Genomic DNA, 12,798 nt, shown 5'->3' on the forward strand with positions numbered 1-12,798 from the left:
TTTAAAATAATCGAATAGATCCATTAATTTAGTAGTATAGATTTGAATTCATAGCGACCCAAGCGGATGTAGTTCTTTAATGAAGTACACCTCGTTTTGAAGATTCTTTGATAAGGATGATTAAGACAGCACGATTTAGTCGTATGCGACATGCATATAGTGTAATATTAGAATAGATCCATTAATTTTGTAGTATGGATTGGAATTCATAGCGACCCGAGCGGATGTAGTTCTTTAATGAAGTACACCTCGTTTTGAGAAATGGTGGATATTTTGATAAGGCTGATTTACACAGTGCGATTTAGTCGTATGCGACCTGCCCTAAATTACACTCTACGACTTTCGTAGCCGAACGTCGTAGCGGAGCCGTAGGTTGATTTACACACTACGACACGAGTTGCAGATGTGTTGCGGGCAGGTCGCATATGACCGAATAATCGTGCTGTCTGAATCAGCCTATAGAGTGATCAACTTTATGTGTGATACAAACATTCCATACGATCATTAATTCGTAAGATCATTTGTTTTTATTTTTCTCTGTGTGATACAATAAGTGGCCAGCGTACTATGTACCAACACCAGACAACATTCCATACGATCATTTGTTCTCATACCTTTTCTTTTCTGTTCTAATACCACTCACTCATTACTCGACAGAAGGTGAAAAAGCGACGCGTTTGTCTAGTTTTCTGTGATATCGACTAGAACTCTGATAAAGAAGCTGTCGTCAGCCAAGTAGGTCCCAGTCTCCAGCTCGTCATGTCCGACAAAATCATCAAAACCGACTATGATAGCCCTCTCGTCACGCTTCGGCCGATCGATACCCTTTCGGCGCACGTCGTCTCGTTTGAAATCGTTCACTTTCCGTACGCGCACGATTTCCCTCCGATCCTCTACATCCGGGTTCTGGTCCATCAACGCGAATGTATACCGCGGTCTGATAGGCCATTTGAGCACAGCGTCATATTCCCCATACATTACGCACGCGTAGACCGAAACACTCCGTCCTTCTTCCCGGCCTCGACCGTTGAGGTACGCCCAGCAAGAAATCTTGTATCCGAACGCTGACGTGTAAAACGGCTCGCTACACACGGGGTCATCACCTCGACCCGTCCTTATCCTCGCAACCTTCTTATTAAAATTCGACACCCTCCAAATCAATTCCCCATATCCACTCCCCACGGGGTTGCTAAACAAACTGCATTCTTTTGAACTCTCCTTCTTCTCCAAGTCTGAAAGCTTAGCTTTGATCTCCTTCTCAAATTTGCTCTGATGCTTTTTTTGTTCCTTGAGTTGTTCGCTGAGTTTCTGGATCACGTGGTCTTGGGACTGCCTCGTGGTTAGTTGCTCTTCGAGGAGTTGCTTGAGTTTGGCGGTTGTCTCTGTGAGTTGGTAAATCGCCTCGTCCTGCTTCCGGACTCGCTCGCGTTGTCTATCCAGTTCAAGTTTCTGGTCCTGTACAAGTTGGCAGGCAAGTTGGAGATGGTCCTCGAGACTCTTAGCAAGGTGGTCTGCTAGGTTGTTCTTGGAGCCCTGCATGGAAAACAACGTAAAATAAGGCCAATCACGCCGCCATTTTATGCTCCCGCTCAATGCCGAGCGACTCAAAGAATCCATTTCCATCTAATAACTAAAGCGAGTAACTAGATATTTTCATTCAAATATCGTGGATAATTTATCAGACGTCATTCGAAGATTGCCATTTTGAAGTTTTCTTGCGAATAAACAGTTGTATTTTCAATTATAAACAACAAAAGAGGGGTTGATCAACATTCTTTATGCCTTGATCAAACGGAGATGAGAGTTGATGACCGTTTGACCGTGCCACTCTCACGACCTCTCATCGACTCTTCTTCACTTTGAACATGTTCAAATTCGACATGAGAGTTGATGAGAATTGTCATCGCGTGAATGAAAGTTGATGAGAGCATCTCTATCGGAAGTCTTACAAAAAGTGAATTTAACGTGTAATTCCCGAATCAGTGATGAATCCTGTGTCAAATAATTTAAAGAAAACTGCTCACTATCACCAACTCTCAAAGGCTGTTCGATCGCAATCCTATGAGAGCAAGAGAGTGGATTTCATCAACTCTCATCTCCGTGTGATCGAGACATCAGTGTAATACACCTTTTGCTTTTCATTACCGAGAAATACGCATTCATTTTAGCCAAAATAACAAACATTTACACCGATGTACTGTCATTTAAGCGAAAGTAAAATCATTTGAACTAAAAGGAAATACATTAACGAACTTTACATAAATGAGTGCACACAATTGCATTTTCTTCACATTCATTAACACTATTCGACAACCAGGAATGAAAAATCTATTTTCATTTGCGCGTTGATACATAACAATAGCACAAACAGAATATCAATAATACGAGAACTCGCAATCAATACAGTGAACGAAGTATTCATTAATATTTTTATTACAGCAAGTGCTGTAATAATCCGGGGGTGCACCCCGGAGAATGTGAGGGGTACTATTATAGAAAAGATTGGTAAATCTACATTATTTTCCTTCTAAAATTTCCGTCTGAATGGGGGAAGGAGGGAAAGGGGGGATGTCTTTAAAATTTTCGACAGTGAAGAAAGGAAGGGGTCAAAGGTTAAAGGCATTGATGCTTTTATGAAAGTACCTGGAATGAACATCCCACATGTTTGAACGTGCAGCTTTCCGTCGCCTTTGGACAATCCTCAATGATGTGATTGGTCATCTGTGATAAAAAGGCGGGAAAACCTTAGCATGCACATGCGTAAACATTCGTTACAAGAACCGCTGGTTAAGATACGCGGTTCGGGAACGTGTAAATAAGAACTGAAAATTGTATGATATAGAGTATTGTTGCCTTCCTTCTTCCATTGGTAGCCCATGTAGGGTGTAGAAGATAGATATATGAGCGAAGCTTGGTTTGTCGTAAATATGGTTGAAATAGTAAGATCCTGACAGCACAATTCTGCCAAAAATTGCTAATCTAAACGGTATAATTCGTTTTGATGGAGCTAGAGCGGGATAAACTCAGGGCGGATGGGACAGCCTGTGGTGTTCCTAGGCCGTTCAGCTAGACGTTTAGAGTTTTATAGAAAACGAAGTGTTAACTATTTGAAGACGAGTATTCTGCACTTGCTCCGGCCGTTCTAAGCCACTAAATTTTGCCATTACAAGTATATGGTTATTTTGGTGTGTTTTTGTATGTTATTTGCTACGGAGATTGCTCAAAAACCTAGTTAGCAGGCACGAACACAGGGGGGTGCGCGCATACCCCCCCTTGGCGCTCCCCCCCACCCCTCCTCGGCCCATCCTGGGTACGCGCCTGGTTAGGTCAGGGCTTAGCGGACATAAGACAGCTCCGTCCCTCTGAAAGCTTAGAATAGCACTTTGGGCTACCTGTGTTGCATCTTAATTATAACCATATTTTTTCTGGGGAAGAGCGGAATCAAAACCTATGAAAGCTATTAATGATGTTTTGAGCTGACACGATGATATTTACTATACATGTAAGATAGAAAACAGGAAGAAAATTTATCTTATCGTCGTTAATTACTGCTGAAATCTCACACAATTGTCATCCATCGAGAGTAAACTTTTCGTTCTTGAACTCAATAGACGATAACGGTTTCGCAAGAACAACTAGCGAAACAGCTAAGGAATTGGCAAAACTATAACTAAATATTAAAGAAACCTAACAAAAGACGATCAAAGCGGCTAGAGCTCTATTTATACGATTCTTTTAGAAGTAAAAGATTTTTAGAAGACGGCCTATTCTACGATCATTTCATTTTAGATTTACCGCTTATCGTTTGTTTAGAGTTTCGAGAATAATATAGAGTGCTTTTCAGTAGCTATATTTAATAGGATATTTTACTCTTGAGGTACAGATTGGGTAAGATGAATAAACCTTAGTCTATATCTTTGGTATTTGGAACTCTGTTTTATCAAAGAGATCTTCCAATGTTTATCGTAACTCTCGAGTTTGATAAATCTCTTTAAGTACAGACAACAGATGGTACGTATATACTTACTTGTTCTCGGGGAATGTCCATTTTTCCGCACATGTTCGGGCACTGAATGGGATAACGCGAGCACACTTCAAGATGATGCTGTGAAAGGAACATTATGCGAAAGCTCAATCAATTCCTACCGCATGAAAACCGCGAATTGTGACCTTTAGGAATAACACGCTCTGTTCGCCGTCGGTGTGAGTTACTAGGAATTCAACAGGCTATCATGTTTGATCCTGGTGGAGAAATATCCCCAACGGCGATAAAAACATTAGGAGAAGATATCAAAATACAGGATGATTTCGTAAAGACGATTGTGTATGCCGCCCAACGCTAGGTTTTTTATTGGCGCGGCAAGAGAACTTTGCGGTTAAAACTTGACAAATACCCAAGCCCCAATAACAATTCATTAAAGAATTCCTTTCAAAAACATTGTAAGAGGGATCGGCTAAAATCAGGGCTGTCTGTCATATAAATACAAGAATTTGCTCACTGGGCCATTTGAACGCTATTAGTTTAATCAAACTTTATTGTGAACTTAATATTGATAGCTTAAACGGTAAAAAAATCAAAAGCTCGGTAAATGCCTTTTTTTTTTGCTTATTTTGTGAATATTAAATGAAAACCTATCAGGCACCGAGTGATGTATATGAAAATGCTCGAAGCGATATCAAAAGGAGTCTAAGATTCTTCTCAGATTCCTAGATTCTTCTTTATATCCACAAGCGATTTACAATTTAGTAAAACGATAATTCTCTTGATAATGTACTAATAGCGCAAATAGTGTTTTGATCCATGTTGGTGTTTATTAGAGAAATTTCCCAAATTCCTTAATATTTAGTTACTACAGTTAAACACGCGATTTAGTTTGACATGTGGGGTGTTTTGGAAGATCTTTTGAAACAAAAACGGCGCCGGTTGTCTTGGGAAAGCACTATCAACATTTCCTGCTTCCGCTTTCTCGAGTATTTGTGGTCGAGAGTCGGAAATTGGACTTTGAGCCTGTTCGAGGCGACTATGCCTTGTTTTGGCAATTTCTGGGCTTCCTGTGCGTCATGAACCAACAGGCTACCCGCACATAAAAAATATATGCCTACACATTCGTTTTTTATCGGAATGGGTATAATGACAGCTCTTAGCATGGCGTGCGAAATCTGTGTAACTTTTGATGCGTGACATTTGTATGTGTAGTCACGTCCAAAAGCGTATACAAGGAACAAAGTCACGCGAATAAGTGAAACGTGAAGGAAAACACCAAAATTTATCTAAAAAAAATTATAGCACGGAAGTAACATACACTCATACAGACAATTATCTAAGCCAGGAATTTGGCTGGAGTTTCACATTTTTAGCTTGAAAGTTATGTCTTGGAAAATCTATTAAACTTTATTTATCCGGCAATCTAGCTTGCCCTCTGCAGTAAAATTCAAACGTAGTTTCAATCAAAATCGCAGGTCATGTCAGTCTAAACTCATCTCAAATCACTTCACATACCTTTGGAAAACCATAACTTGGGGAAGGTTTGGATTCTGAGCTTTTCTCTTCGTTTAATAAAGGAGTTTTGAAATCCATGGTTGATTCGGTCTGTTGGATTCTCTTAGTTCAATTGCACGCGAGATGACATTCTTAGCATGTCTCTTTTGGTCATTTGCATCCGAAACAAAAGAAGTTGAAAGTTATGACCCGTTTAGCCGCATACTTATCACTGAATACAATTCAAAGACGATTAGAGTTCTTTTTTTTTTCAGTGGGTAGTGGGGGAAATAATAAAAAAAGCCATTATCGATAACGTTTCGAGATACCACATCCGCGCTGAAGATGTTTGAACCAATGGTAAGAAGTTTCTTGTAAGGAAAAGACATCTTATCAAATCCACCGATTGATATTGCGCACAATTTTTCCTATCCCTGGGGGAAATATTAATAGACCAAAACATAAAGAGCAGAAGTCATGCAGGTCTATGCTCAAGCTCTTCCTGTATCGTACAAGCTAATTTAGTTCACAGGCTCGATTTCCAGCTCATTCCTACGGGCCCGTAGTACGTGGCGATGAGCGGTCTAAGTGGAGAATCCTGGATTTATCGAAAAGGGCCGCCGAATGGTCTTTGGCGAGCACTTGCAAGCTTGCGAGCACCCCGTTTTTTATGCTAGACCGAGCATTTTTAGTTTTTGAAAAACGTAGAGCAGCGATCACATCTGGAAAAATACTATACGAGCACGGCGGAAAAAATGCGCGAGCATGCGAGCATTAGCCGAAAACTGCGGGCACATCGAAATTTCGGGGGACCATTCGGGGGCCCTTTTACTGATTTTTTGGCTGCTAGAAGGGGTGGGGAGGCGAGCCTCTTGGGCTCTATCTCTCGTCCCAGCTTTCGTTTGTGACACTCACCTGTAACCCCCTAACCCCTGGCTTCATTTCACGGTTACAGTATCTGCAAATTCGCGCCTGTGGCTCAAGGCTCCCTGTGGTAGTTGGGACAAGGATGACGTGTTTCCCACCGGGAGACTGGTAACGATTTCGGGATGACTCCTGGGAAGAATAATGTTAGCAAGAAATGGCAAAAAAACAAAGTGGATGCCATTCGGTTTGGGGAAGGAGGGGCTGGTATTATATTAACAAATGTAGGTATTATTATATGGAAAAGGGATAGTATTTGACGGTTTTCCAATGAGAAATGCCCTACTATTTGAAGGCTTAGAGAGGAGCATATCCCCTTGTTTACGTGCCTGCAAATTACAGAAATTACAGCCTTCAAATGAGAGAAAATATTTTAGGACTTAGAATTGTGGCCGTCCTAATAGAGGTCAAACTGACACTGTATTGGACTGTATTGATGCGATCAAAAAAAAATACCCTACATACCGATAATTATCAAAAATTCAACCTGAAAATGCAACTCGAAATCCTATATGTTCTCTTACCCTGGGTTTAGATCCTTGCCGACGCGGGCTTCGACTTCTATGGACATAACGATCTTCAGCAACATTCGTAGCCATACCTCTCGCATCCTCACTTGAAAAGCTCCCGAACTGCCTCAAGCAAAGTGACAAAAACTTGTGGATGGCTTCTCTATTCGCCGGGTTTTCTGCTCCAGGAATGATAAAATCCTCGGGCAGATGCTCTATTCCCGTGGCAGAATGCCTTCTGCCGTTGTAACCGTGAGGCATTTCTTGTGAGAGAGATTTCCAGGTTTTGAAGCACTGTTGCTTTTTCGTCTCCATTGTACAAGGACAAAGGATAATTTCCTCGCCTGAGTCACTACTTTTGTCTTCCTCACAGCATTTCGTGCAGGGATTGGTATCTAAAAATGAAAAAATCTAATAAACTATAGGTTTGTCAGCGTATTTTTCTTATCTGAAATCTTGCAACTTAAAATTGTTGGTCTCGATGACTAAAACACTTGAAAGCTAATAAAATCTGTATTGATCTTAATACAAATTTGAGGTTGTTTTTGCATGAGTTTGTCAGAGATAACTCGAATATTTGTGTAGTTTGAATTCCTAGTCACTCTATTTTAGGCTTTAGGAAATAAAGGTTAACCTCAAATTAGCAGTCAATGTCGAAAAAATGCCCTGTTTAATGACAAACGAGCTGGTTAATTTTCCTGCACGAGTTTGTAAGAGGCTGCAAAACATCCGATGATCAGAGATAACTGAAATTGCATGGATACCAATACATTTTTAAGGCACGAAACTTACCTTTTTATTAACAAATAAACAAAATTGGAATATAATTATCAACTGGTGATTTGTTTTTCAAAATTTCATAACACTTTGGCATCGGGATTCACTCTTTCCTCTTAATTCAAAGTTTATTATTCTAAAAATGTTTTTTTTTTTTTTTTTTTTGCTTTTAGCTCAATTTCTTTTAAACTGTCCGCATATGAATTTATATAATGATATCCTGATTATTTATTGGATAATTCTACTTAAAACTGTTTCTTTATAGATATTCTCTAATCCTAGGTTCATGAACTTTCATGGGTCATGAATGTTCTCTGTTTTCCGCAAAAACGCAATACAATGTTGCCTTTTATTTCTCTTCACTACTTCTTTTACTTATTTAACCAAATTTGGGGCACGCGCGCGTGACGGTGCGCAGTAGGGATGCGCAGTGCAAATCGCAGAATTCAAATACCATAAAAGAAAAAGTGACCCTCAAATGAAATAAGCGGCTAACGCAATTAGATAAAAATTCACAAGAATAATCTACCAAGATTTTAACTGGTTTTAAGGGATCGACCATTATCTGACGGGGCAGTAATAAAGCCTCCCCCTCCCCCCTCAAAAAAAAATTGAGCAGGCATTCCTGGTCAAAAAGGCACAGAAAAATCAATAAAGCCAACTCTGACAACGAAAGAAAAAATGCCATGGTAAAATAATTCCTGGATCAATTGGTTGATTCCTAAATACCCTTAAAAGTTGAGCGGCATGCGTTAAACTGTAACATATAACTATAAGATGAGACGTATCTTTAAAAGTCACACAGATGCTTGTTCCCAGCTTTGCAGCTCCTAAAGACTCAAGTATTGAATTTCCAAGGAAGCGTGTAGGAATCTTCCGGATTCAGATTTAATCTTAATTACATTGCGATTTTATCGGTCTAAAACTAATCTTACTAATTGTTAAACTGATAAAAAGATGGTTTGTGGATGCGATAACAAAAATGCTCGATAGCCTTTCATTATAGGAAATCCTTTAAGCGATTTTTCATTACGGATACCAGATGATAAAACAGATGGTGCTGGCGGATAATGAAAGTTTACACTATGAATACTTCAAAAAATAGTTTCAATTTTTAGGGTGAGGGGGTTTCCAGCAAAGTCAACTAATTCCAGCTAGCGCCATCTCCTCCCAATTTACTCAACTATATTTGTTCTCTGGCAAAAATGATAAAAAATAATTTCGATCTATTAAGGATACCCCGATTTTATAGGAAATATTGCCCGCTAGGCTCATGGTAAAACCATGTTCAACTGTGAGAGAAATTTTGGAAAAGCGGAGGGTGTGCCTGGTAGATCGAACCTGGGTCCATTTCAACACTTCTTCCATGCTCGAGGATCCGCTTTCTCGTTCGGCCGCGCAAAACACCTTTATTGGAGTGGCATGTAAAGGCCGCTGGGTCTCCGATCGTGTACCACGTGATACAATTCATACCTTGGTCTGGCTGATAAAGGCGATGGTTGTCAGTCGATGCAAGATCGGAAGCACACCGCGCGCACAGCTGTCCCTCTTCGTCACCTTCCGATATCTTCGACGTGTCCGACATAAGGAAGCGGCGTATAACTAAGGAAGCCCTGTAAACAACAAATGGTCATTATTGGAATAGCAAGTGTAGTTCTGATGAACCCCTGTATTCGACCCGTCGCTCTGCTATCCATTGAAAAGCATTGTTGTTTTTTTCTCGCATAATATAATAGGGACACCCGGCACTGTTCACCAAAGACACAAAGACCATTCGGTAAGACGGGCTTTAGGACGCAAGCGCAAGCGTAAGCGCAAACGGAAGCGCAACACAAGTGAGAATCGGTCAAACACAAGCGCAAGACAATAATCAAGCAGTTGCGTTCTCTTGCGCTTTCGTTCCAGTGAGAATCGGAAAGAAATACGTGCTCTGCGCTTGCGATCGAAAGGCAGCATGCGGGAGACAACGGATCCTTGAAGCATGACTTTATCGAACATTTGAGAACCTTTTTTATGATTTACTATGACTATTTTGATAGTGACACATTTTACCACAGGCCCGTGTGGTGTGTGTTTAGGGGGAGGGGGGAATAGATGACTTGGCGATGCGAACTCAGCCCCAAGGAGAGTAAAACTTTAAATATCCCTTGTGGCTGAAGGCTGAGTAGAGACATGGCTTTTACAGTACATAGTAGTTGGACACTAACGAAGATGGGAGCCCAAACACCCATCCCCCCCCCCTACCCCACCACCCCACCACCACTCCTGGTCCAACATACGGGCCTGGTTTAACGGATAAAAATTGAGAAGGGTACGCGCTATTTTTGCATACAAGAGTGACGGAATAACAGGAATAACAGCTCTTGTACGATGAAAACTCCTATATGTCACGAGGTCTTTAAAGGTTACAATTTGTGAGAGCTGCTAACAGAGGATGGAAGAAGTGATGGAAAGATAAGAAAATGAACTACTAACAATGCGGAATTTCTAGTCTATTAACAACTGTATTAATTCTATCCTACCAGACTTGAGTTCGACGATGTCTGATGTTAGATGGTTGTATCTTTTGCAAATACCTCGTGGCTTTCGCTTTCAACTTGAAACAGTTGTGAAATCTGAGAAAAATGCCTTCTTTTGAGTGCGATTAAAACCTTTAGAAGGGGTGAGAAAGGGAATTGTGTACCACCAAAAACTGTTCTGTACTCGCAGCCAACAGGAATATTAGAAACAACACTCCACGTGGAAAGACGATTTCGAGTGGGATGGCACGGTGTCCAATCTGAACTCTTCGTCTTTTCACTACGTGAAGTACATGCTGAATGAAACAAAGTGTAAACTACCTACCAGGCGAGGTATCAGGGCACAAACACGATACAATCAGTAGTAATACAGGAGTATTTCAGCGTAAGCACGACCGTGTGTAGGAGGGAATCACACATTAACGACGAGCGAGAATGTAAGCGGAAACCCCACTGCGTAAAACAACAACAACATGACCTCAGCATATCGCGATAACACCTAATCAAAGGGTAATGTTTAGCTAGCCTCAAATGAGGCGGCTTTTGTACGGATAAAGTACAAGCCGTACAAGCTGTACACTATCAATCAAGATTGCTATGGAAAATTCAAGCGGAGAAAAGATTTTATATTTCCTTTTGGGTGCACATGTCTTGGGAGATCTCGTGCGATATTGTATACTTTGTGTAACAATTCTCAATACGAAAGTCATAACAGAGTATTGTGCTTTTGGTGATAATTAGTTTGGCTATTGTTTTTGCCAAAATTTGATGAGTCACTGTCAGGCAATTTCTATAATTTAATCCAGGTAAAATAATTCCTGGTACAACTCGAAGTTTCAAGTCACGTAAAAATACAGTCGAAATTTTTTTCTTTAAAGGATCTCCCTCGGGACTCGGAGCCACCTGGTATTGGTACTGATGTGGCATTTTAGTTGAAGAAGGTTTTGAGACTTTGTTAAATTGTAAGGATCACTGTTTACTAGTCTGTACTGTTCTGTACAGTATGATATTTGCGAGGCGCAAGGGCTTTATAGCATTGCGTCGGACTGATAGCATAGCGACGTTAGCGCAGTATTTATCACATCTCTGATATCTGACCTTGCATCACTGACCGCGAGAGATTAGCCTTGTTATCGTTTATGATCTCTGATATGCGACAGATGCTCCACATATCAAATGGCGTCTTACGCAGCCCCCACCCCTCCCCTACACACCTTCACCTCATACTCAGGCTACCTTATTGGATAAACATAAAAAGGATGACTGGGGGAAATGCGCCACAGGCCTTAGTTTCCTTCCAAAAACGTGGCCAGAATGACACAATAAATCAAGATAGTTTCTTTTTCTTACGTTTAACATTACGACCGCAAGCTAAATAAGAGTTGTATAGCCTTCAAGCAATGTGTGTGTCCTGTTTTTTAGCGTTGGCATTATGATAATATTTTGTCTCTCTTGAGCCTTCTTCAGACCATCATTGACCCTCTAGAATAACAAAAAATCATTTTGTTTTTGCCAGGGGGGAAGCCGTTGTTCTGTTGATGACTTTCGTCCTGTGCAAGCTCGAGTCAAATCAAAAAAATATATAGCTTTGGTTTAAAGAAAAGAAAAGGTATTTTGTCGAATTAATTGTTCGCGTACATTTCAGCATAATTCAGCTCAATTGTTTCTGAAAACAAAAGATGTCATGTGCGTGACTGAGCAAAGAATAACAAATGCTAGGCGGCCAAAAAGACCTTTGTCATATCAATCAAGGGCTGTCGTTTTTCTAAATGGTCTAAAAGAGCCTGGGGCGAGCGCGCGGGAGATCTGTGATATTCTAAAACGTTAGGGACTAGGCTCCATTTCCAAGATGGCTGCCAGCAAAATCGTAGTAAACACGAATTCCTGCAAGTTTACTTAAAAATTCTCGACTTACAAAGCTCTAGAGCGATAAAAAAGCGAAAAAATGATTGAAGCGGACTCCAAAATATGGTATTTAATGCCCAATAGGGAAATGACCGAGCAAGCTAGAAAAACGACAGTTTTTAAAACAAGAAGATTGACTGGATATGCTCGCACAGGGTACTGTGTATGATGACAAATTCTTTTCACTACTATAGCAACACACTGATTCCATAGAGACGCAAACAGTTTTATCATAGCCAAGCATCTGGAGACGGGGGGCGCCGCAGTTAAAGAGTTCCTCTTCGATAGGAAAAGACCGCTTTGAAGCTTACGTAGGGGTGCGTCCCAGCTCCCTCTAGCCACGCCCCTCCCCATATGCAACACCATGAAAAGAGTAATTTACAGTTTGTACGGACACTTAATGGTTCTTGGTGAGTTAATCGAGATTCGATTGTTCGGTTCAATCGAATCGAACGCAATGGATGATTGAAAATTTTGAATATGGTTAAAAAATATTCAGAAAAGAAGCGAAATATTGGTCTCTCGACGCATTTTTATTCTGCGGGGAATTTGTTTTTGGTTCATTATCTCCAGGAGCACACTACTATGTATTTACCAAAGCACACCCGCGATCAAGACCTTATCAAAGGCAAAGGTTTCTCACTGTTTTTTTTGCAGGTTAATAAGATGGCCATAATTTGTTTGC

General features: G+C 40.6%; 1 protein-coding gene across 1 annotated transcript; it reads right to left on the reverse strand.

Annotated features, from left to right (window-relative positions):
- Nucleotides 1-508: 508 nt before the first annotated feature.
- Nucleotides 509-10,675, reverse strand: LOC5510416 (TNF receptor-associated factor 5). The gene is made up of 7 exons (XM_032379535.2): nucleotides 10,534-10,675; nucleotides 9,163-9,302; nucleotides 6,928-7,307; nucleotides 6,395-6,535; nucleotides 4,028-4,105; nucleotides 2,644-2,721; nucleotides 509-1,533 (listed from the first exon to the last, which is right to left on the reverse strand). The coding sequence occupies exons 2-7, from the start codon at nucleotides 9,272-9,274 to the stop codon at nucleotides 682-684; spliced, it is 1,641 nt and encodes a 546-aa protein (XP_032235426.2). The 5' UTR covers nucleotides 9,275-9,302; nucleotides 10,534-10,675; the 3' UTR covers nucleotides 509-681.
- Nucleotides 10,676-12,798: the final 2,123 nt, after the last annotated feature.

The sequence above is a fragment of the Nematostella vectensis genome, chromosome 14 (genome assembly GCF_932526225.1).
Source record: "Nematostella vectensis chromosome 14, jaNemVect1.1, whole genome shotgun sequence".
Lineage (NCBI taxonomy): Eukaryota > Metazoa > Cnidaria > Anthozoa > Actiniaria > Edwardsiidae > Nematostella > Nematostella vectensis.

Excerpts from the sequence above, each read along its gene's own strand:
- LOC5510416 (XM_032379535.2), bottom strand. The coding sequence starts at position 9,274 with ATGTCGGACACGTCGAAGATATCGGAAGGTGACGAAGAGGGACAGCTG. Across the intron at positions 4,106-6,394 it reads CAGGGGTTAGGGGGTTACAG|CATCATCTTGAAGTGTGCTC; the intron begins GTGAGTGTCACA and ends TTCCTTTCACAG. Across the intron at positions 2,722-4,027 it reads TGGACATTCCCCGAGAACAA|ATGACCAATCACATCATTGA; the intron begins GTAAGTATATAC and ends TTTTTATCACAG.